The 24,454-nt window shown below is 40.4% G+C and overlaps 3 protein-coding genes across 5 annotated transcripts; all 3 read right to left on the reverse strand.

The window, feature by feature from the left end:
• Nucleotides 1-75: 75 nt before the first annotated feature.
• rnf168 (ring finger protein 168) lies at nt 76-5,746 on the reverse strand. Its single transcript, XM_028465267.1, has 7 exons — nt 5,558-5,746; nt 5,373-5,466; nt 3,718-3,919; nt 2,871-2,935; nt 1,770-1,913; nt 924-1,006; nt 76-520 (listed from the first exon to the last, which is right to left on the reverse strand). Exons 2-7 carry the CDS (start codon nt 5,463-5,465, stop codon nt 196-198), a joined length of 912 nt encoding a protein of 303 aa, XP_028321068.1. The 5' UTR covers nt 5,466; nt 5,558-5,746; the 3' UTR covers nt 76-195.
• Nucleotides 5,747-9,189: 3,443 nt separating this feature from the next.
• On the reverse strand, nt 9,190-16,334 carry LOC114474454 (gastrula zinc finger protein XlCGF57.1-like). 2 transcript variants are annotated; one of them, XM_028464786.1, is made up of 6 exons: nt 16,095-16,334; nt 15,478-15,649; nt 14,645-14,802; nt 12,458-12,506; nt 11,366-12,155; nt 9,190-10,062 (listed from the first exon to the last, which is right to left on the reverse strand). In XM_028464786.1, the coding sequence occupies exons 1-6, from the start codon at nt 16,182-16,184 to the stop codon at nt 9,354-9,356; spliced, it is 1,968 nt and encodes a 655-aa protein (XP_028320587.1). In that variant the 5' UTR covers nt 16,185-16,334; the 3' UTR covers nt 9,190-9,353. The 2 variants fall into 2 exon arrangements, with proteins under 2 accessions (XP_028320587.1, XP_028320586.1); XM_028464785.1 differs by having other exon boundaries at nt 11,366-12,164.
• A 1,394-nt stretch (nt 16,335-17,728) lies between these two features.
• Nucleotides 17,729-23,538, reverse strand: atp1b3b (ATPase Na+/K+ transporting subunit beta 3b). 2 transcript variants are annotated; one of them, XM_028464653.1, is made up of 7 exons: nt 23,256-23,538; nt 21,751-21,879; nt 21,115-21,213; nt 20,642-20,838; nt 20,055-20,105; nt 19,896-19,976; nt 17,729-18,478 (listed from the first exon to the last, which is right to left on the reverse strand). In XM_028464653.1, the coding sequence occupies exons 1-7, from the start codon at nt 23,488-23,490 to the stop codon at nt 18,311-18,313; spliced, it is 960 nt and encodes a 319-aa protein (XP_028320454.1). In that variant the 5' UTR covers nt 23,491-23,538; the 3' UTR covers nt 17,729-18,310. The 2 variants fall into 2 exon arrangements, with proteins under 2 accessions (XP_028320454.1, XP_028320453.1); XM_028464652.1 differs by lacking the exons at nt 17,729-18,478; nt 19,896-19,976; nt 20,055-20,105 and adding an exon at nt 20,112-20,272 and having other exon boundaries at nt 20,368-20,838.
• Nucleotides 23,539-24,454: the final 916 nt, after the last annotated feature.

Below are 24,454 nucleotides of genomic sequence, written 5' to 3' on the forward strand. Positions count from 1 at the left end.
GCTTGGCCCCACCCACCCTGATGGTTCTCCACACGTGGCCCCACCCACCACGCCCAGCACATAAACCATGTTTTGTTAGTGTAAACAAACCTTTATTGTCAGAAACTGCTGCTGCAAATTCACTCAATACAAACGTGCGTTTTCTTCTTCTGTGAACGTTAACGTAGAAGTTAAATAAGTGAACACTTCCTGCTCCTACAGTCTTTGCCGTGATTGGCTCACTGAGCTCTTAAGCCGGCCCCTCAGCTGATATTGGTCGGCTGAGCCCTTACTGCGGTCAGTGTCTCTGTATTCCTGGTTGAGCTGCTGCTGCAGGCGCTCCGCCACCGCACGGTCCTCCGCTTCCTGCTGACGCCGTCTATCCACTTCCTGCTCAAGCTCCTCCCACAGTACACACTCAGAGCTCTGATTGGATAGCTCCTCCTGCTTCCTCCTCCTTTTAGCCCCGTCCTTATCACTGGGAGAGCCAGGACTACGATTGGATGAGAAGCTGCTGTGGGCGGGACAAGGACTGAGGAACCTGAGGAACAAACCAATGAGGTGAGAACACGAGAAACAAACCAATGAGGTGAGAACACGAGGAACAAACCAATGAGGTGAGAACACGAGGAACAAACCAATGAGGTGAGAACACGAGGAACAGGAGGAAGCTCTAAGTGGTTTGCAGCATCTACATTAACTATTCAAAAAACTATAAACTACATAAAGAAAGTATAAATATATTTTAAAAAAAAACTAAAAACTACATAAAAACTATATAAACAAACTATAAACTATATTAAAAAAAAACTATAAACTATATAAAAAAACTATAAACTATATAAAAACTAAACAATTTAAAAACTATAAACTATTTAAAAGCAGCGTCACCAGGTAGAGGGGGCGGGACTTAAGGTGTGTGTTGCTCTGATTGGTTGTCTCACCTGTCCATCGGTCCAAAGTCCGTCCTCTTCCTGGACGGAGTGTTTCCATGACGACGGTCGTCTACAGAGGGTGGGGGTGAGTTCTGCAGTGGCACAACCAACCAATCAGCATTAGCTGGTTAACTAGAATGAACTATTAACTCGTTTTAGTCACACTAACCAGCTGGTTACTAATGACAGTAGGTTAGTTAGTGATACTAATCAGCTGGTTACTAATGACAGTAGGTTAGTTAGTGATACTAACCAGCTGGTTACTAATGACAGGTAGGTTAGTTGGTGATACTAACCAGCTGGTTACTAATAACAGGTAAGTTAGTTAGTGATACTAATCAGCTGGTTACTAATGACAGGTAGGTTAGTTAGTGATACTAACCAGCTGGTTACTAATGACAGGTAGGTTAGTTAGTGATACTAACCAGCTGGTTACTAATGACAGGTAGGTTAGTTGGTGATACTAACCAGCTGGTTACTAATGACAGGTAGGTTAGTTGGTGATACTAACCAGCTGGTTACTAATAACAGGTAGGTTAGTTAGTGATACTAATCAGCTGGTTACTAATGACAGGTAGGTTAGTTGGTGATACTAACCAGCTGGTTACTAATGACAGGTAGGTTAGTTGGTGATACTAACCAGCTGGTTACTAATAACAGGTAGGTTAGTTAGTGATACTAACCAGCTGGTTACTAATGACAGGTAGGTTAGTTGGTGATACTAACCAGCTGGTTACTAATGACAGGTAGGTTAGTTAGTGATACTAATCAGCTGGTTACTAATAACAGGTAGGTTAGTTAGTGATACTAATCAGCTGGTTACTAATGACAGGTAGGTTAGTTAGTGATACTAACCAGCTGGTTACTCAGTAGTCTTGCCAGTCGCTCGTCTTCCTGTTTTCTCTGAAGCTCCGCCTCCTGAAGTTCCTTCTCTTCCTGCTGCAACTTCCTGATTAAATCCTCACTGGCTCGTTCAGACTCCTCCTCCAGCCCACGCAGCTGTAAACAAACAAATAGATAAACAAACAGAACAAAGAAAGAATAGAAGCCGTCCAACAGGTGGTACTCATCTTAAATAAAAACAACAACAAGCTTTAGGCTGTGCTGATGATGTCATTCTGACATACTACTCATCCTATCGTTCTACTCATGCTAACATACTACTCATACTAACGTACTACTAGTCCTAACATACTACTTACAGTATACTAAGTGTGACGTCTAAATATAAAGTATGTAGTGTTAGCATTAGATAGTATGAACAGACTGAGTATGTGAGAAATACCAGGATGTATACTACATGGGGACATTTTTAAGTGTGCACAGTGGGCACACTAGTCATACTCAACAGTCCCATGATGCATTGGGAGCTGAATGTAAAATGGTCCTGGGACCAGGTTCAAGCAAACAATCAAACATCCCCTAAAATAAAAGCATCTCTTTTTGTCTTCCATTAGCTTTTTTTTTTAAAAACTCTTTTGTAAATAGAGCTCTTATTTTGAAGTTAACAGGAAGTTTAGTCAGTAGACCAATGGAGGGTCTCTGAAAATGTGTGAAATGTGTCTATGTGAGCTTAATGGATCAAATGAGCACTTGTTGATACTCTACTTGGTCACTTTCTCACTAATTTTTTTTTCAGAACTTTCAAAGTAAAGGTGGAGAATCAACAGAGATATTTAGGCTCAGTGTGATTCAGGTTTTTAACGCTGTAGGTTCCAAATGCATCGTGGGGAAACTTGGAAGTATACTTCAGTGGGAACGCTCATCATCCTAATCATGCTATAGTATATACTAGACAGTATATACTCATTGAGTGTGTAGTGGATAGTACATTAGTGGCTCAGTGAAGTATAAACTCATATCATTTTTTAAACACTGAGCTTTAACATTAAAAATGTAAAAAGTTTAGATTGAAAGTGATAAACAGTTTATATAAAACAAAAACATTAGACTCACTTTGAGAATCTGATCCTCATATTCACGTCTGACTTCTCCAGGCTGACTGACCCTAGGACACACAACTACACACACACACAAACGTTATATATCATAATGAGTTATTATATTTCTATTATTTAGATGTTTTGATCTGATGCTGCATTTATTTATAAAACACCTTGAAGCGGAATGAAAATATAAATTAATAAAAACCCAACAGATCAACATGAACAGCATCAGCTACAGAAGATCAATGTGTGTTAGATCGTCAATTGATCTATATTGTGTCATGTTTAATAACAGTAGTTGATCTATTGATCATGTTTAATAACAGTAGTTGATCTATTGATCGTGTTTAATAACAGTAGTTGATCTATTGATCATGTTTAATAACAGTAGTTGATCTATTGATCATGTTTAATAACAGTAGTTAATCTATTGATCGTGTTTAATAACAGTAGTTAATCTATATTGATCGTGTTTAATAACAGTAGTTAATCTATTGATCATGTTTAATAACAGTAGTTAATCTATTGATCATGTTTAATAACAGTAGTTAATCTATTGATCGTGTTTAATAACAGTAGTTAATCTATATTGATCGTGTTTAATAACAGTAGTTGATCTATATTGATCATGTTTAATAACAGTAGTTAATCTATATTGATCCCGTTTAATAACAGTAGTTGATCTATTGATCATGTTTAATAACAGTAGTTAATCTATTGATCGTGTTTAATAACAGTAGTTGATCTATTGATCATGTTTAATAACAGTAGTTAGTCTATATTGATCCCGTTTAATAACAGTAGTTGATCTATTGATCATGTTTAATAACAGTAGTTGATCTATTGATCATGTTTACCTGGGAGGACCTGGTTCCCGTCCCCGTCTTGTCCACTCAGACGTCGCTCACACTGCTGAGGGAACACATTCTGGATCTCAGTCCACAGCTTGTGGTTGACTAAGGTCTGGGTTCTGCTGTGAAGTCGAGTCCAGGAGGAGATTCTGATCCTGCACAGAGGACAGCACAGGGACGCCTTGTCCACCGCCTGCAGGAAGCACTCCTACACACACACAGGACACAAGGGCCAATCAGCAGCTAGGACACACCAACCACTGAAATAATCAATAATAATTATTAAACTGATATCAATAATCTAATGCTGTCACCTTTAATCGCTTTTTTTTGCTCATTAATTTTAATCTAAATGTCCGATATCATGCAATCAACTTTTTTGAGCTTTTAACCTTGTTATATTGTTAATTCTTTATCAAAACCACCCCCAAAGTATTAGCTCTCAGCTGGCACCTCAATGCTAAACATGTAGCAGCTAGCATCTCAATGCTAACATGTAGCAGCTAGCAGGGACAATGGTCCTAGTGGAGCAGACAGTGTCTCTAATCCACACTGACACTCAGACAGGGTTCAGAACCAAAGTGAATAAATCCATTAATGACAAATGAACAAAGTCAGGATACGTATTAACTGAAGAAAAGGAAAAGCAAAAAGTTCTGTGTATTGATCTGTAAAGTGTTCTTACTGTTATGATGAGCTAACGTATATCAATACATATGGACCTGATGTTTTATTTCATTAGTATTTTCTATTATTTGTAGATTGACTAAAGTACATTAAACTAAAGGTGTCAGCAGCCCTTCATAGTCTCACATACAGAGGAATGGAATGTTAAAAACAATAAATGACTTTATAAAGACACTGTTATATATCCATCTTTTGATTTGACACAATAATGTAATTAATGTACTGTACATGAAATAAACCTCAAGTTGAGGGAGTTTCTTATCAATTTCTGGGTGAGCAGTAGGTGTGTGTGTGTTACCTTGCAGTAGGTGTGTGTGTGTTACCTTGCAGTAGGTGTGTGTGTGTGTGTGTTACCTTGCAGTAGGTGTGTGTGTGTGTGTGTGTTACCTTGCAGTAGGTGTGTGTGTGTGTGTGTTACCTTGCAGTAGGTGTGTGTGTGTGTTACCTTGCAGTAGGTGTGTGTGTGTGTTACCTTGCAGTAGGTGTGTGTGTTACCTTGCAGTAGGTGTGTGTGTGTGTGTTACCTTGCAGTAGGTGTGTGTGTGTTACCTTGCAGTAGGTGTGTGTGTGTGTTACCTTGCAGTAGGTGTGTGTGTGTGTGTTACCTTGCAGTAGGTGTGTGTGTGTGTTACCTTGCAGTAGGTGTGTGTGTGTGTGTTACCTTGCAGTAGGTGTGTGTGTGTGTGTGTTACCTTGCAGTAGGTGTGTGTGTGTGTTACCTTGCAGTAGGTGTGTGTGTGTGTGTGTTACCTTGCAGTAGGTGTGTGTGTGTGTTACCTTGCAGTAGGTGTGTGTGTGTGTGTTACCTTGCAGTAGGTGTGTGTGTGTGTTACCTTGCAGTAGGTGTGTGTGTGTGTGTTACCTTGCAGTAGGTGTGTGTGTGTCTGTTACCTTGCAGTAGGTGTGTGTGTGTGTTACCTTGCAGTAGGTGTGTGTGTGTCTGTTACCTTGCAGTAGGTGTGTGTGTGTGTTACCTTGCAGTAGGTGTGTGTACACGGAAGTGTGACGGGCTCCACAAAGATCTCCAGACAAACCGGACACACACAGTCCTCACGAGTCAGAGACATTCTGATATACACAACAACACAATTAGACAGATACACAACAATAAACACCGAGACATACAACTACGCAACAACACGGACACACAAAAACACACCTAACTGTGCGCTGGTGACGTCACAGATGTAGTTAGCCTCTGTTTGCTAACAAAAATTCTTTTTAGTCACAATCTTTAACTTCATGGCCAGTTAGCTTCGGCTTTAGCTTAGCTTTAGCTAGGTTCTGACGGTGAACTCTGACCCGCTGCTTTAAACGTGTAGCGCCAAAAGGTCCCTCTATCTCACTGCGCATGCTCTGCCCAGCAGCGTACCGTAATGACGTCATCACGTTCCAATCATGGTTGCAATGAGCGTGTTTGTATTTACTTGATCTGGTTTATCAGTTAATAATTATTATTTCAATCAATATTATTATTATTTCTATGCGGACCAATTCTGCCATAATTAAAAATAAATTAATATCTACAGATAAATGCCATAAGTAAGTAAATCACTTAATACCTCAATAAAACTTGCTATCGATTTTCAAACGGTTTGGGATTGTTATAAAGTCAGAGGTGTAATTATATCGCTGCACTTATGGATAATTATATAACACTTCCGGTCAAAAGTTTGGGATCACCTACTTATTTCCCTATTTGACTTTAGATAAGTGCAATAAATACACACGAGGTATTTATGTCAAATCAATATATGCGCTACTAAACATGAGATGTATGTTTATTTTTATAATAGAAATATTACAAATATAACATAATTTTGATTTAGTTTAAACAATAATTTAAAATATTGTATTATATTAGTAATATTCTGTATATGTGACATTTATTTGCAATAACAAAACAGGTAAAATATTTCCCTTTACAAATATACATCAAGAAATGCAGCAATAATACATCATATATATTACATAAAGATATATGATAATTTAAGAATAACCACATTAAAATAGTTTTGAAAAGGAATCCAAAAGAAACATTCAGTGATTGTGTAAACAAACATATTGTGAAAAGCCTTGTGTCAACAACAATCACTCCAGCTTGTGTAATATTATAATTACAGGAGAAGCAGAAGATTCAACAAGTGGAAGAGCAGTGACTGGAGAAGAAGGTGTGGAGGTGAACTTGGTGGAGGTGAGAAGAAGATCCAACGGGAGCCTCAGGACAACTGATGTGAAGACACCTTGTCTTGTTGAAGGTCAACACTACATCTAGTTCAACTTTTTTAAGACAGCAATGCATGTTGTTATTGCAATTAAGGAAGGGTAAGAAACACTTTATTAAAGGGAGGATATAAAAAGACGGCAGTGTTACACCTAGGTGAGGGGGAAGGGAACAGGGAAGAGGGAGTCAGGGTAGGACAATGGCAGGGGTGAGGAAGAGTTGACTGTTTTAAGGTGAGAGTGAGATGTGATGTTATAGTTGTGCTTATTGTGTTGTGTAATCAGTCCAGCCAGTCTGGTGACAAGTGTGTAAATGTGGTGACACAGGACCCAGCTTAAGTATAATGGTGGAAGGAGTGAGTGGTTATACCTAAAAGTGGTATGTGGATTAATGTGTCTCAGGTTAAGACCAGTATGAGTTTATCCCACAGCCCAAGGCCAGTGCATCCACGACCAATGTTTGTGCAGGAACCACTTCTGTGAACCCAAGCGCCAGAGGATGCAGCCAGGTCGGCAGAAACAAAGGGAGCCAAGGAGCCTCAGGCCACACCAGGCCGGGAGGCAGCAACCACCCCCACACACGACAAAGCCACAAGGAGCCGAGTACCCAGCGCACCCCACCAACACCCCCCCTTCACACACACACCTGGGAACGCTCCTGTCAGTCTCTGGTGTTTGAAGCCTGGTGTGAAGCTGTGGATCCTCTGAGGTTCATGGTTTTACCTCCTCTGTTACCAGTGTGTGGTTGTGGATCTTTAAACAGTGAAGAAGCTCCTCCAGATCCTGATCCAGACCCTGCTCCCCAGCCTCAGAGGAAAAATAGACCAGCATCACTGTCCACCTGATGTTACTCTGATAAATATTTAGTATTGAGTGATTCATGTACTTGTATATGTATCTATATTTATGGTAGAGTTGGTCCTACTGCAGCTCTAACTGCTTGGAATCTTCAGATGAAAAAACAAAACAAAAAGCCCTTTTATCATTTTAAATTTCAAACACTATTGTGTAGGATCCAAATGATAGAAACATCTCTCAAGCAATCGTTAGCTCGATGCTAACAGACACGTCAGTCCACCTCGTACGTCTTACAGTTACTGTTATGAAGTTATATATATCTTTTAAAGTAACAAACGTTACTTTTCACTGTAATATATTACTTTTGTTACAAGTAATCCATAAAAACTTACTATAGGGCCGTAATTAGTCAACTCACAATACAACATAATTTTTTTTTTTTTAAATCCGAATGAAGAGAAACAAATGTTTATTGACGTTGAACCAAAGTATGAGTCAGTGCATGTTTATCTTCACAAATAAAGAATGAAAACACATGCACCAATCTGTTTTTATTATTTCTGTAACAATGTGTGTAAATCTTTCCATTCATCAGCTCCTCTTTCAGTCCAGTGTAATTTATATGAGAGCTGTAACTGTTGATCCGTCTCAACCTCTGCTTTGAACAAGCTTTAGCATTTTTTACTCACGTGTTGGATACGACCTCTTAGCGCACACACGCAACGTTTACAGATGAAGTTTCATCACTCACTGGTTCATTATCATAATAATAATAATAACTAGGCAAGATCTGTACTCGCAAGGTGAATACATATTTGGCAACTGAAAAAATTGACAAAAATGACAACCTGTATCTGGATTTGTTGACAAGTTTGTTCTTTTTACTAATTCAATTGAAAGTAATAATTTAGGAAAAACAGAAGACTGACCTTAAAATGACCTTGGGTGAAGGTCAAGGTCACATATAGAAAGGAAATGTTGTTCAATGGTACCAGTCTGAGCACTGGATCTCAATTTGTGGTCAAGTTATAGGGAAAAACATAATTTTTTTGGTGACATCATGAACTTTGACTCCTCCTGATCTTTTTACTGGTAGGTCGTACAGCTTTGGTCCAGTTAAATAAAATACTCCACCTGAGATGAGATTTTCATAAATGTAAGCATCAAACTTGTACAATAAATATTCGTTGAGATATGGAAAATTTGTGTTTTTGACACTTGACGCTCCAAAAAAGGTCAACTAAGCATCCTTGACATTGTACCTATGAGATGATATAAGTGTCATTAGCGTTGCATTAATAGCCTAGGATGAAGGAGTTGCAGAAGAAAAAAAAAATAAGAGCTCCAACGAGAACAATGTATTTGGCAATTTTCAATTCCCTAATACAATAAAAGCTTGGATTTATAAAGTGCTTTTTTCAAGGAGAAACCATTATTCATGGTGAGCTACAATGTACCCACAACTGCCATGGGGCAGATTGACAGAAGCATGGCTGCCTATGCTCTGACCACCACCATGATTTATACGAGGCAACGTGGGACTTGGATAGAGTGGGATTTGAACCTATAACCCTTTGGTTATTAGACAACCCACTCTACCACTGATCCATGGTTCATAACGGCTGATGTCCTGTCAGCGTCTGAGCAGCTACACGTGGAAAGAGGGTCAAAGGTCATCACACCCATCATATATTTAGGTACATTCCTAGAAGTTCCTAATTATCAGTAAGTGGAACAACGTTGCTCACAGATGAACATCAAACAGAACAATTAGTTCTTCCCTGGGTCTTTTATTAATGAGGAGAGTGTAAAAAGTGAGACAGCTTGTGTTGCCTTCATCACTCTGACAGGTCCAGTCCTGGTTGTACTGGTCACTGGTCCAGTCCTGATTCTACTGGTTACTGGTCCAGTCCTGCTCTTAGTCTGGTTCTGGTTCAGAGCAGTGTTTCTGGTTCTGGTTCACAGGGGTGTTTGTGGTGTTTCTTGAGCTGCCGTGGGTCTGAGAAGCGCATTGAGCAGCGTTGACACCCGTAAAGCTTCACCCCCGTGTGTACCTGCATGTGAGCCTTCAGCTGGTTGGACTGCCTGAAGCCACGCCCACAATGGGAGCACTGGTACGGTTTCTTACCGCTGTGGATGAGCAGGTGTCGGTGGAAGTTCTGAGAGGTTCTGAAGTGTTTCCCACAGTGTGAGCAGCTGTGAGGTTTAATGCCACTATGCAGCAGCTGGTGCTGTTTGAGCTGGGACTGGAGGAGGAACCCTCTAGAACACACGGAACACACGTGAGGACGCTCAGCGCTGTGGGTTCTACGGTGTTGGACCAGCAGACGTCTGATGGAGAACTCCTTCCCACACACATCACACCTCAGCTCCAGCTGCTCCTCGTGAACCTTCTGATGAGCACGCAGAGAGCTGTTGCTGCTGAAGCTCTTCAGGCACGTCTGACACGTGAAGGTTCTGCTAACGGAACGTCTGGGTTCTCCACCCTCCCTGTGGACCACCTGCTGGTGTTTCTGGAGCTGACAGTTGTAGAAGAACGTCTTCCCACACAGATCACACATGAACGGTTTCTCCACCCCGTGGACCTGCATGTGGCTCTTTAACGCCCACGTTCCTGAGAAGCCCTCACCACACTGGGCACACCTGGGGAGGAAGAGGAGAAAGTGATGAAGAGGAGGAGGAGAACATCAGGGAGATGTTGTCTCTAACATGTCATTTTTAACTCTTTGGAATCGACAAACGCACCGGTGGTATTTCTGACAGCACAACGGCCAGATGTCTATTTAGCTCTAAACTATAAAACTGTTTTTAAATTATCTTGATAGACTAAGTAGAACAATGGTTATGATAAATTAAATACGCTGCACTTTTCCTGGTTGTTTTTGTCGCATTTGGTGCAGAAACGTAAAGTAAAGATGGAACGTTCTTCTTCTCTCTCAAAGTGAAAGTGTGAAAAATGCAAAACATCAACCTATTAAAATTCAATGGTAACTCATTACGTTTGGTCGCTGAGGAAGAGGTGAAGTTAGTGTGTGACGAGCTGCAGCGTTTCAGACATAGACGATGAGGAACACCATGACGTGTGTCACTAGAGTGTGAGGATGAGGACAAAGTTTATAGAGGAAGATAAATGTTCTATTCTACATGGAGAGGACAGACTGCTCTCAGAGGCTCCGCCCCCTGAGGAGGCTGTGACTGTGAGGAAGGAGAACAGCATGAGTCCAGATAAACACACTGTCATCCATAGTCCAAAGGACCTGTGTCTAATGTTTTGGTCCTGACACAGTTAAAACAACGTGCATCATCACCCACTAGTTCAGAGACACAGATGATGGTCAGACTGAAGTGAGGCTCCGCCTCCAGGTGAACAACAGGTGATGGGACACACCCAGGAAGTGTCAGGCCTGTGATAATAATATGTTGTAATGATGTGTGTCTGTCTTATTGTGGAACTGTTTGTTTTAGTGGCACAAATAATCTGAAGCATCTGATTGTGATATTTTGTAAACAGTTTTAGATTATTTGTGAAAAACGCCTGGGGCATTTCCTGTTTTATGTAAATTTCTGCATATAATTTTTTGTGAACTTGTACATTTTTTTTATAATTACACTTAATATTTGAATTTCTCATTCATTGAATTAGTTCATTAAACATATTTGTGGTTTTCACAGTAAAAAGACCCATTTTTTCCTACTCGGATTTGGTGTTTTGGTGTGAATTTAAGTCCATTGTGTTTATAAACGATGTCAAAATGATCAATTCACTATAAATTCATACAGCTGAAGTTGTGCTGAAAAGAATGATGCCAAACAAGGCAAGATAAACCGTTTTCATGGTAAGATATAAATGTAAAATGAAAAGCAGTCAAAAACGTCCAGTTATAGCCCGGATTCCAGAGGGTTAATATCACGTTATTAACATATTATTATTAAAAATAATAATTACCTGAATGGTTTGTCTCCATTGTGCATGCTGATGTGTCTGAGGAGGTTGTACTTGAGTCCAAAGCGTGTCCCACAGGTAGAACAGCTGTATGGTTTCTCCTTAGAATGCACTATGTGGTGCTGTGTGAGAGCCACTCTGCTCTTAAAGGCTCTGCTACAGATGGAACAGGTGAAAGGTCGAAGGTCAGAGTGAGTTCTACGGTGGACCCTCAGGTTCCCTCTGGTTGAGAAGCTCTTCTCACACGTGGAGCAGGAGAACGGTCGGGCCCCGCTGTGCACCGTCTGATGCTCCCTCAGGCTCCGCCTCCTGGTGAAGCTCCTCCCACACAGGTCACACATGAAGGCTCTGGGCTGGGAGTGCTCCCTCTGGTGGAGGCGCAGTGCAGCGCTGGAGGTGAAGGTTCTGGTGCAGTGTGTGTGTGAACAGGTGAGGGGAGGGTCCTGGAGGTGTGCTGTTCTGTGGTGAGCCCTCAGCTGACGTAGAGTCCTGAACTTCCTGTCACACTGGTCACAGCTGAGGAGGTGGTGTGGGTCAGAGTCCTGCTGCTCCCTGAGGCGGTGCAGCTGCAGGTGGCGCTGTAGAGACTCTGACCTGTAGAAACCTTTATCACACACGCTGCACGGGAACGGCTTCACGTGACTGGACCAGTGTTTGATCACCTGGTGTTTGTGATGGAAACCTTTAGGACACAAGTCACAGAAGAACCTCTTCTCTTTGTACTGTTCCCTCCTCTTCCTCCGCTCAGCCTCCCGCTCATCCTCCTCTTCCTCATCCTTTATCACCTCTTCCTCTGAAACATCTCAGTGAGTAGAAGAACAAACACACTGTAAACATCATTACTAATCAATAGAAACAATCATTACTAATCAATAGAAACATAACCTGTAATCAGAAACAGCCTGTTTACAGTGAATTACACGCTAACCATAGCTAAAGCTTCTGTTATACACTTTAACACACGTATGACTAATATTCAGCTCAACAGCTCCACCTACAGGGTGATATTTATTTTTTATACAGACACTGGTACATTAGAACACTTTTTTTTTAAAAACTTTATAACGTGTATTTTACTTCCTAACGTTCTCTCACCATGTTCTTCACATTCTCCTCCTGTTGTTTCCATCACTGTTTGTTTCATCTGTAAACAGAGGAGAGCTCAGCCACATCATCACAGGGTAACTTAATCAGAGGATAACTTAAACCCACTTCATCACAGGATGACAGGCTCTGTTTACGCAATGTTTTGCTTCCGTTTCTTCCAAAAAGTTCCACATCCACACGGCAACAGTTTCAAAATTATCTCTGTTTACATGAGACTGCTGGACGCATAAAAAACTATGTAGTAAACCTGTAGTAAATGAGTAACGAACCTGTAGTAAATCAATCTACGATATTCTATGACATAACAAGAAAAAAAAGATTAAGTGAAAAAAAATTATTTTTATTTAACATCTGAAAGACGATAAATTGAAAAAGTGTCCTATGAACAGTGACACTATTTTAGTGCAACATTTCTGTAAGTAAGTGTCAACATACCAATGTAAACGAATAAGTATCTCTAATAATGCTTTCTGTAAACAAAAAATAGGGTCTTTCTTACCAGTGACACCAGTATAGTGTAATATTCCAGTAAACAATATATTGGTTCCTTCAACAAACAGTGACAACATTTCTGTGAAGACGTACCTGCACATAGCGGGATCATATCGATAATCGATCGTGCGTAAAAAATATCGCAATATATCGCCGTATCGAGATATTGTCACACTCCTAGTAAACATGTAGTAAATGTGTAGTGAACCTGTAGTAAACGTGTAGTAAATGTATAGTGAACCTGTAGTAAACGTGTAGTAAATGTATAGTGAACCTGTAGTAAACGTGTAGTAAAAATGTAGTAAATGTATAGTAAAAATGTAGTAAATGTATAGTGAACCTGTAGTAAACATGTAATAAAAATTCCAGGTCAATAGATGGAGGTGTGGTTTCTCAATGACCCAAAATAAAGTCATAGATACTTCCTCTGAACAGTTAGCGTGTTCATGTGCTTCACTCTTTGGAATTAACTGAACTTGTGTTGATTTACTCACATATACGTGTGTTAATTTTACTCTATATAACGTGTGTGTATTTAACGTCACCATCAATGGGCTCCAGGGTTCTCACCAGGAATTTTTCACAGCATAGGAGGATCGTGTGGTGTGCGAGCGAGCGCCATCGGCGTGGGAAATTTTAAAATGTATAACTCTCTGACGGCCAAATTTAGTGAAGTAAAAAGCTAAAGTTTTTTTCCATTATTATCATCTTTGTTCTAGCCTGACTTAAAAGCTAAAAGTTATTTGTTGAATTGATGATGATGACGATGAAAGTAGTTAGAGAGTTACTCATTCTTGGTATAGATTCTCAACTAATAAATACTCACACACACTGTCGAGACAATAAATAACATTTTGTTCAAAAGACTGATTTCAAGATGCGCTTTTCAAATTTAAATGAGGTATTGTGTGTGTGTGTGTGTGTGTGTGTGTGTGTGTGTGTGTGTGTGTGTGCGTGTGTGCTCTGTGCACTGATGTGAATAGTGCAGCAACAACAGGTTCAGGATTAAAGCAAGATCAGCTTTAATCTGGTTCAGGTTGCATTCTGACGCTACCAGTCAGGTCTAACTTTGTAGGTCTGATTAAAGCTAACGCTAACTTCTGAGGCTCTGCAGCCGATCAATGAATGGAGACGGAGGGGGAAGCATTTTAAAAAAAAAACACTCTAGAGCCCAATTTTAAAAAGTTACTCTTTCAAGCAACAAATGCTGTTGCCATGGAAACGAACCGCCAAATCACTACAAAACTTTAGCGTTTTCACTTGAAAACATTGTCGTGTAAACAGGGCCTTAATCAGAAAATCAGAGGATAACTTAAACTCATTTCATCACAGAGTAACTTAAACTCAGTTCAGAGAACTCATTGCTCAGTGTTAGAATGAGTATTGATTAGTGATAATTACATTTGCTTCAATCAAAGTGAGGTGAGCTAATCAATACGTGTGTCCTGATCCATTGAAGATCAATATTCCAGCATGAATGAGACATGCTTGTCTGACTTGTTTTGTAGAAGTGAATGTTAGAAAACTGTATCTATCAGGTGATCAATAGTCAGAACAGTAGGAAGGAGATAACCTGATCAATTTATTTATTTATTATTAACCAATAAAATAACCTGAAATATATTTATTTTTTAACCCCCCCCCCCCCAACAACAAAAAAAAATTGATCAGGTATTTACACACCTCAACCTTCATCACTTCTTCATCATCAGGTGCTTCCTGTTCCAGCTGCTCGGCCACAGGAAATGATGTCACCAGCACAGCACACTCAGGGGGGTCAGGGGACCTCTGACCCCCCTCCTCACACAGAGTGGGGGGCCACTGACTGACCACAGGAAGCTCTGAGAAAAACAAACAAACCATAACCATGGAAACACTGAGTGTTGTAACCATGGAAACACTGAGTGTTGCTGCTGCAGAAACACTAAGTGTGTAACCATGGAAACACTAAGTGTGTGTTAGGACGTGTTTACACTAAACTTGACTTCTGTCGCTTAAATCGCCTGAGATGAGTCAAACTTTTTGGACACTTCATCACTCCAGTGACGACCAGTGAAATATGTAGAAGTAGTATGAATAGTATGTGTGTGCAGCACTGAGAGGGCTGTACGTTTACAGCATTTATCATAGACAGCTCCACTTGTATGGTTAAAATGATGAACTTACAGAGTCACTAAAGGATGAGTTCACTCACAATATGGTTAATTATGGAGTATTCCACTTTCATTTGTCCCCAGTAAGTAGAAGTGTATATTAGATAGAAACTCATCACTGATTGGATGAGACAGAATCACTAGAAGTCACTTAAAAATCTCAATTTTTTTCTACTTTGAGTGACTTTAGCGACTCAGGAAATGAGACGGAGTCGCTGAAATCGCGCAAGTCCCGTCACAATATGTCTAGTCCATTTACATTGATTTAGAATATAATCTAAAAGTAATCTAAATGTCACCAGAGTCACTGAAGTCATGTTCATTGTGAACGCACCTTTAATGTTTTATCTTTAAATATCTGACCTGCTGCTGAGGCCTCAGGATGGTTCCTCTCCTGGTTCTTCCTCAGCTCACTCACAGTTTCCCTCAGACTCTGGTTCTCCCTCTGAAGTCTCACATGAAGCTCCTTAAACACACACAGCAGTTTACGAACCACCTCAGTACGCAGTAAAGAGAGGGCGGAGCTTAGATGGACCTGCAAAACACACAGACACACAGTGTTAACAATCTTGATCAGTATAACCAGTGCAAGCTAACCTGTGGTAGCAGTAGCATGATGCTAATTACCTGTGGTAGCTCTAGGCGGCGCTAACATGATGTAGCATGATGCTAATTACCTGTGGTAGCTCTAGGCGGTGCTAACATGATGTAGCATTATGCTAATTACCTGTGGTCGCTCTAAGGTGGTGCTAACATGATGTAGCATGATGCTAATTACCTGTGGTAGCTCTAAGGCGGTGCTAACATGATGTAGCATTATGCTAATTACCTGTGGTAGCTCTAGGCGGCGCTAACGTGATGTAGAATGATACTAATTACCTGTAGTAGCTCTAGGCGGTGCTAATACGATGTAGCATTATGCTAATTACCTGTCGTCGCTCTAAGGCGGTGCTAACATAATGTAGAATGATGCTAATTACCTGTGGTAGCTCTAAGGCGGTGCTAATCGCTCCCTCGATGATTCGTTCAGTTTGAAGCTGGAAAACCTTCAACGGCTCCGAATCACTCATTTTAAAGTATTTGAACAGCTCCGCTTACAGACGGACTACTTTATTCTCCGCTCACACACTTTAATGTTAAAACAATCTAATGTTGTAAAGTATAACAGTTTTCGAGGCTTGTTTATTTTTCTTAAGGCGGAGGAGAGACGCTCTAACACAGGAAGTGACGTACATGAACTACCGGGTCAGACATACAAACCGCTTCCTGCTGCTCAGTTTAGCAACAGCTCACTGCACATTTTTTCATCCAATCATTTAGTGATTAAATGATTGTATTTAGTGATTAAATGATTGTATTTAGTGATTAAATGATTGTATTCATACAGCGTCAGAAAAACAGAGTAATTATAAAGTATCTAATTCTATGAAGCAAAGATCTGTGTAGCAGATCTGAACCAACACTCACAGACATTTTAGTATGTTTTTTGTTTGTATTTGAGTAGGTTTGTCCTTGTCCAAGACTTTTCATTGTTTTCTGTTTATTTAGAAATAAATATTAATGGAAAAATTCTGCATTCTCAAATGTAAATAGAGCAATCAGAAACCTACTTTCATGCCTTTTCATAATGATATAGTTACATTATTAGTGTCTCTAATGACAAAAAGCCTCTAAAATGTATACTGGTGTTTATTTATTTATATTTAAGATGTTGTATTTGTTTGTATTCTGTTTATTGCACAATTAAAACAAAGTCATCAGGGCCCCAGGGGAAGCGGTCAGGACTAGAATCAGAACCTCCACATCTGAGTCAATGGTTCTGGACCAAAAAAAGGTGGAGTGTCTTCTCCAGGTTGGAGATGAGGACCTGACCAACATGGAAGATTGAAGTTCCTCTGGGTCTGGTTCACAGTGATGAAGGATTAGTATGCTCTGATCTATGGTGGTTCAGAAGGACCTGAGCTCTGGATCTATTGGTGGTTCTTGGTTCCTACCCTCACCTATGGTCATGAGCTTTGGGTCACGACCAAAGAACCAGATCAACAGGTACAAGCGGCTGAACACCTTGGGATCCCCTGGAAGAAGTGGGCGGGGCTTGAGAATCATAGGCCTCTATGATATAGATGCTGCCCCCACGACCTATGGATGGATGGATGTCTAAAATATTGGAAAACTCTCCAATAACAACAGTCTCTACATTTGGTCCAGAGTCACTTTTTAGACAACTTTCCAGATTTAATGACAAAGTCACTGCAAAAAGCTCCTGTCGTGCACGTGGATAACAGTAGAGTGGAAACAGGGGGGGGAAGTGGTTGATTCCATTCTAGTCTCACATTCACAAACTGGAGCTTTAATCTCAGCTTTTCTTTGGACTTGTTGAAGTGTGCACATTACTGTGGTGTTGTTCTGGAACACAGCCACTGATGTCACACACACACACACACAGCTAGCATAAAAGCAAGAACTGTTACAGGTCAACATTTCTCTCATTAACATAAATAGCAACCAATCACAAAGTTACTAATTAATAATTAACCCTGTAAGAATGATGGGTGTAAAGGCTGAAGTGGTCTCTGTGCTGGTTGGTGGTAGGTGTAATGATCACACACACGGAGGGCTTAAGTTTGAGTTTATTAATGATCACTGTGATACAGGCACAGGAACAGCAAATGGTGCTACACTGTGATTATGACACACATGACAGGTGATAATTAAACTAGTTAGTACTAGTCACTAGTTAGTACTAATCACTATTGGCACAACAGCAAAGCATGCTGGGAACTTTGAAGATCAGTCAGAACATCAAACATGTATCACCCACTGAGCACCAACAACCGAGTTAGACTAGTTAGTGACTGGTTAGAGATGATTGTAAATTAATGAGCGTATAAACTGCTGTCACTTACAGGACTCACATTGTGCTCTTTGGTCTCACTCACACACACACACACACACACACACACACACACACACACAAAACCAAAAAGTGAAAATCATGAACAGAAATAACTCCTCTTCATCACTGGCTCAAATCACAAAGAAGAAGTGATAAAAACATACAAACAAACAAATAAATACATAAATAAATTATTAATGGTGATAAATTACATGTTTCAGATCAACAGGTCAACAGTGATCACATTGTGTTTTAAAGTCAACATAGAGAGCAGAGTAATCAGATTACAATGTAGTCAGATTACTGAGTGACCCTGACTCTGAAGGTAACTCGTCCCAACGACTTGTCGCGTTCGTCATGGTTTCGTAGATCAGATCCTTCCACCGTGCAAACGATCGTCTGATAATCGTTATTATTAGATTTATTTATTAAGAGTTTCACTGCAACCAGAGGCTGGACGTAGTCGCTCTGCGGACACACAACATTAGATACACAACATCAGATACACAACACACAAACAACATCCTATACACAACACACACACAACATCTGATACACAACATTGGTTGTGTACTTTCCATTCTTATTCTCCTCGACCTCACCATACCATTTCTCACTTCATTCTCCTTGACAGACTCTCTTCAATTGGCATAAGCCACACCCCCCTCACTTGGTTCACTTCCTATCTTTCTGGTTCCACAAAATTCATTCAACTGGGATTTCATTCAACTGAAATCACACAAGTCAGACACTTTCCCTGTCCCTGCTGGTGTGGCCCCTGTGAGGAGGACAGAGCCCTGGGGCCCCTCCTCTTCATCATCTACATTCTCCCACTCGTTCACATCCTTTGTAAACACAATATCCATTTCCACTGCTACACGGATGACACCCAGCTCTACCTCTCTACCAAACCATCTTCATCTCTTCCTCCATCCTTCCTTACCCCCTGTCTACAAGAAATTCATTCTTGGTTCTCTTCCAACTTCCTCAAACTTAACAGCTCCAAAACAGAAGTCCAGCTTGTAGGCACCTCCTCCACTCTCTCCAAATCCAACCGTTTTCCTATTTCCATCAACAACTCATGTGTCCTTCCTTCCCCTCAGGTTAAGAGTCTGAGTGTCATCCTCAACACTACATTCTTCTCCCAGTCTCACATCAATAGCATCACCCGCTCTGCATATTTCCACTTATGTAACATCTCTCATCTCCGCCCCTCTCCGACCCCCTATACCACCGCCATCCATATCACCCCCGTTCTACAACAACTTCACTGGCTTTCCATAAAACAAAGAATCAATTTCTAAACACTCCTCACTACTTTCAAAGCACTTCATAACCTGACCCCTCCGTACATGTCTGACCTCCTCAACATCGCCACTCCTGCCCGCACACTCCGCTCCTCCTCCACTCTCCAGCTCTCTGTCCCACCGGCCAAACTCATCACCATGGGGCACAGAACATTCAGCTGCTCTCCAGCTCTGGAACTGTCTCCCCCCGTCCTCCGTACCATAGATTCCCTGCCACTCTTCAAATCCAAACTCACCTGTTCAGACAGTCCTACACCACCTAGTCACGCACTCACCATCTCAATGCTGTGCTCTGTTTTATTCTGTTGCACCTGTTATTATTGTTTTTATGACTCCACTGTACAGTGTCCTCGGATGTTTTGAAAGGCACTTTAATTCAAATGTATTATTATTATTATTATTATTATTATTATTATTATTATACACAACATTAGATACACACCATTAGATACACACCATTAGATGCACAACATTAGATACACAACATTAGACACACAACTAGAGGCTGCATGTAGTTGCTCTGTGGGGACACAATGCAAACACTAAAAACCGACACACACACACACTCTGTTACTCACATGAGTGTTTTTCCCGTAATAAGGAAAAAACATGCGATCGATGCGTCCCTCAGCAGGATAATACTGCATCCTCAGAGAAGTCTGACACACACACACACACACAGACATACACAATGAAGTCACTTCCTGTGCACAGGTGCATTGTGGGATGTGGCTAACCTTAGCTGTACAGTTGATGAAAGGATCTCCTTTAGGCTTCAGGCCAATGATCTGCAGATGATAAAAAGTTTTCATGGTTACTGATGGTGTGTGTGTGTAAATAGTTTCCATAGTAACTGATGTGTAATTAGTTTCCCTAGTAACTGATGTGTGTGTAAATAGTTTCTATGTGTGAAAATAGTTTCCATGGTTACTGATGTGTGTGTAAATAGTTTCCATGGTAACTGATGTGTGTCTAAATAGTTTCCATAGTAACTGATGTGTGTGTGAAAATAGTTTCCATGGTTACTGATGTGTGTGTAAATAGTTTCCACGGTTACTGATGTGTGTGTAAATAGTTTCCATAGTAACTGATGTGTGTGTAAATAGTTTCCATGGTAACTGATGTGTGTGTTTGTGGAAATAGTTTCCAAGGGTAACTGATGTGTGTGTGTGTAAATAGTTTCCATGGGTAAATGATGTGTGTGTGTGTGTGTCTGTGTGTGTGACGTGTGTAAGTAGTTTCCATGGTAATTGATGTGTGTAAATTGTTTCCATGGGACCAGATGTATGTAAATGTAAATAATAAACAATAAATAAAGTCTTACTCGGTTCATCTTGACAATGACGCAGGGTGTTCCGTCTCCATACCCGTAGAACGGATCCATCAGACCTGAGCACTGGCTCAGAACGCTGCGTTTGAACTGACACACTTTCTTCTCCCTCTGCTCCTTGACCTCCTCCTGCTCCGTGTACTCTCCTACTAGGCACAGGTCGTTCTTCTCCTGGACACTGTCGTTGTACTCTGAGGACCAGCAGAAGGACTCAAGGTTCTAGTTCTAGACGGTTCTAATTAGGGTTAGTTAGTTCTAGGTTCTAGTTAGGGTTAGTTAGTTAGTTCTAGGTTCTAGTTATAGTTCTAGACGGTTGTGGTTAGGGTTAGTTAGTTAGTTAGTTCTAGGTTCTAGTTTTAGTTCCAGAGGTTTGTGGTTAGGGTTAGTTAGTTCTAGGTTCTAGTTTTGGACTGTTGTGGTTTGGGTTAGTTAGTCGTAATGTGGCTCAGCGTCTGCTAGCTACTCACTCTGCAGGAGCTCATGGAGCTGCTCCACGTACTTCAGGTAGTCCGAGGGCTCGCTGCGGTTGTAGGAGATCTCCACCACGTGGGGACGGATGACTAACCCTGCAGAGACAGGTCAAAGGTCACCAGCTAACTCTGTGGACATTGGAGGACTCAAACACTGGATTCCTGTTTTTGGTTCAGTTTAGTTTCAAATCAGTGGCTTGTTCTTCTCCTCTGAACACAAGTCTTACTCCTGGTCCTCTGAGCACTAGTCCTACTCCTGGTCCTCTGAGCACTAGTCTTACTCCTGGTCCTCTGAGCACTAGTCCTACTCCTGGTCCTCTGAGCACTAGTCTTACTCCTAGTCCTCTGAGCACTAGTCCTACTCCTAGTTCTCTGTACACTAGTACAACTCCTGGTCTTCTGAGCACTAGTCCTACTCCTGGTCCTCTGAGCACTAGTCCTACTCCTAGTCCTCTGTACACTATTGCTACTCCTGGTCCTCTAAGTACTAGTCCTACTCCTGGTCCATCAACAACCAACAAAGCCATGACTCATCTTCTGATGGTCCACAGAACCTAAACAGTTAATTAACAATAAACAGTTAATTAGAACAGTTAATTAACTAATTAATTAATTAACCCTATAGTGACTGACCCGGGCTCTTCACCAGGTTCTGATGTCGAGGAACATCTGGATCCAGCGTCTGCAGCATCACAAACATGGTAAGGGAGAACATTCCCGTGAGGAAACCATAGAACACGGAGTAGAAGAGCAGGATCAGCCCTGAGGAGAACCAGCAAACCTCAGCATTTCCCAGCATGCATTGCTTCACTCCAAACTATCACACAGCTCCACCTAGTGGTGCTGAGTATAATTATTCTTCTCGTTAGTATTTATTATTATTATTTTGCTGAAAATCCATGGCTAACTTGGCCGATACCGATATTGATCCGATACGATATCAGCACAACTTACACGCTTGAACTGAACGAGAGCGAGATTTCCGAGTGTGAAAAGGCTTATTGATCGTGTGATTGAATTGAATTGATTAAGAATGGAAGCGAAAACCTTGTTTAGATTTACTTTACTGATTAAAGATAAAATAAATGTTGGTGATTGTGTTATTCTCCTTGTGTTGTGTATTTTATTCTTTTTGAGTTTATTTTAAACCAATCTGCTGTTCCTACAATCAATAGTTTAAAAAGAAAAAGAACTGAACACATTGAGTAAAGAAACACTAAATAAATAATAATTAAAAAAAACAAACATCTGAAGCCCTGGCAACACACAGCACAATGTAACACACACACACACACACACACACACACACACACACACACACACACACACACACACACACACACACACACACACACACACACAGAGTGAAACAATTTTAATCAAACTGATTTCTGAGGACTGAGGTTCTCTTCGGTTGTGTTATTAGGTAGTTGTGTTATTGTGTAGTTGTGTTATTGTGTAGTTGTGTTATTGTGTTGTTGTGTTATTGAGTAGTTGTGTTATTGTGTTGTTGTGTAGTTGTGTAGTTGTGTTATTGAGTAGTTGTGTTATTGAGTAGTTGTGTTATTGTGTAGTTGTGTTATTGTGTAGTTGTGTTATTGTGTAGTTGTGTTATTGTGTAGTTGTGTTATTGTGTAGTTGTGTTATTGTGTAGTTGTGTAGTTGTGTTATTGTGTAGTTGTGTAGTTGTGTTGTTGTGTAGTTGTGTTGTTGTGTAGTTGTGTTATTGTGTAGTTGTGTAGTTGTGTTATTGTGTAGTTGTGTTATTGTGTAGTTGTGTTGTTGTGTTATTGTGTAGTTGTGTTATTGTGTTATTGTGTAGTTGTGTTATTGTGTTATTGTGTAGTTGTGTTATTGTGTAGTTGTGTTGTTGTGTAGTTGTGTTATTGTGTAGTTGTGTAGTTGTGTTATTGTGTTATTGTGTAGTTGTGTTATTGTGTAGTTGTGTAGTTGTGTTATTGTGTTATTGTGTTATTGTGTAGTTGTGTTATTGTGTAGTTGTGTTATTGTGTAGTTGTGTAGTTGTGTTATTGTGTTATTGTGTAGTTGTGTTATTGTGTAGTTGTGTTATTGTGTAGTTGTGTTATTGTGTAGTTGTGTTGTTGTGTTATTGTGTAGTTGTGTAGTTGTGTAGTCACCCCAGCTGCGGCCGGTCCTTCCACAGAACTCTCCGGTTCTGCTGTTGTAGATAAAATCCGTCCATCGTTCCTCCCTGTCCTCCTTCACGTCCTCCTTCTGGACCGGTCCGTGTGACGTCATCGTGGCTCGGTCGGAGCTAATCAAAGAAACAGTAGGTCTACAGCAGACCACACGCACACGCACACGCACGCACACGCTTACATCCTGCAGCGGTCCACGTGTGCGCGCGTGCATGTGTATAAATGTGAACGTCTTCACGAGAATTATGTAACACTACCAGAGCATCACGTGACCTCAGTGAGAAAGCCATTGGACAAAAGCAGGTCACGAATGACACACACACACACACACACACGTCAAAATTTGTATTACATCCATCTCATATTTGATCAAAGAGTTTACAGTAATTAAACAATCATGTGACCCAGTGTGATCAGATCCAATCAGATCTCAGTGTGCTTTCATCGATGATCCTGATTGGTTGATGTTTTATTAACCACTGACATTTAAAGGAGGAAAATATGGATCAGACTGAAGGAAAAGAAAGGTTTAAGACTAGTAACCTAATAAAAAATAAAACTGTAAAACCAGTGAGACTAGTAAAACCAATAGAAACAGTAAAACAATTAATACCAGTACAACTAGAAAAACTAGTAAAAACCAGTAAGACTAGTATAACCTGTAAAATTTGTAAAAAAAACCCCCAGTAAAACCAGTTAAACCAATAAAACCAGTCAAACCAGTAAAAACCGTTGAAACCAGTAAAACCAGTTAAACCAGTTAAACCAGTTAAACCAGTAAAACCAGTAAAATCTGTAAAACTATTAAAACCAGTAAAAATAGTAAAGCCAGTGAAGTCAGTTAAACCAGTGACTGTAACAATGAGGTCATTCTGCTCAATCAATGTTCACACATCCATCAAACAGCCCACAGTGCTTTGGAGCATTAGCATGAATGTATATAGCACATTAGCATTAGCATTATCATGAGTTGTCATCAGTAGATGATGAGCTGTAAACTAACAGAATAATCTGAATCTCAAGGAAGGAAACATATTTTAATCCTGAACTGGTTCCAGTCTAATTCTAACCAGTGTTGTGTTCACATGTAGATCATCTGATCTGAGTTTATTTAATAACTTAAATGTATTTATTACTCACTCATTCTACATCCAACTACAAACATGACAAACAGCTGC

The sequence above is a fragment of the Gouania willdenowi genome, chromosome 13, assembly GCF_900634775.1.
Source record: "Gouania willdenowi chromosome 13, fGouWil2.1, whole genome shotgun sequence".
In the NCBI taxonomy this organism is placed as follows: Eukaryota; Metazoa; Chordata; class Actinopteri; order Blenniiformes; family Gobiesocidae; genus Gouania; species Gouania willdenowi.

What these genes read in the sequence shown, in the direction of transcription:
- rnf168 (XM_028465267.1), bottom strand. Translation starts at nt 5,465, where the DNA reads ATGTCTCTGACTCGTGAGGACTGTGTGTGTCCGGTTTGTCTGGAGATC. An exon ending in ATGAGGATCAGATTCTCAAA is followed by an intron (nt 1,914 to 2,870) that starts GTGAGTCTAATG and finishes GTTTGTTTACAG; the next exon opens with CTGCGTGGGCTGGAGGAGGA. An exon ending in GACTTTGGACCGATGGACAG is followed by an intron (nt 521 to 923) that starts GTGAGACAACCA and finishes TTTGTTCCTCAG; the next exon opens with GTTCCTCAGTCCTTGTCCCG.
- LOC114474454 (XM_028464785.1), bottom strand. Translation starts at nt 16,184, where the DNA reads ATGAGTGATTCGGAGCCGTTGAAGGTTTTCCAGCTTCAAACTGAACGA. An exon ending in TCCTGAGGCCTCAGCAGCAG is followed by an intron (nt 14,803 to 15,477) that starts GTCAGATATTTA and finishes TGTTTTTCTCAG; the next exon opens with AGCTTCCTGTGGTCAGTCAG. An exon ending in AGGAGAATGTGAAGAACATG is followed by an intron (nt 12,165 to 12,457) that starts GTGAGAGAACGT and finishes CTACTCACTGAG; the next exon opens with ATGTTTCAGAGGAAGAGGTG.
- atp1b3b (XM_028464652.1), bottom strand. Translation starts at nt 23,490, where the DNA reads ATGCACGCGCGCACACGTGGACCGCTGCAGGATGTAAGCGTGTGCGTG. An exon ending in GAACCTGGTGAAGAGCCCGG is followed by an intron (nt 21,214 to 21,750) that starts GTCAGTCACTAT and finishes CTGTCTCTGCAG; the next exon opens with GGTTAGTCATCCGTCCCCAC. An exon ending in GCTCCATGAGCTCCTGCAGA is followed by an intron (nt 20,839 to 21,114) that starts GTGAGTAGCTAG and finishes GCTGGTCCTCAG; the next exon opens with AGTACAACGACAGTGTCCAG.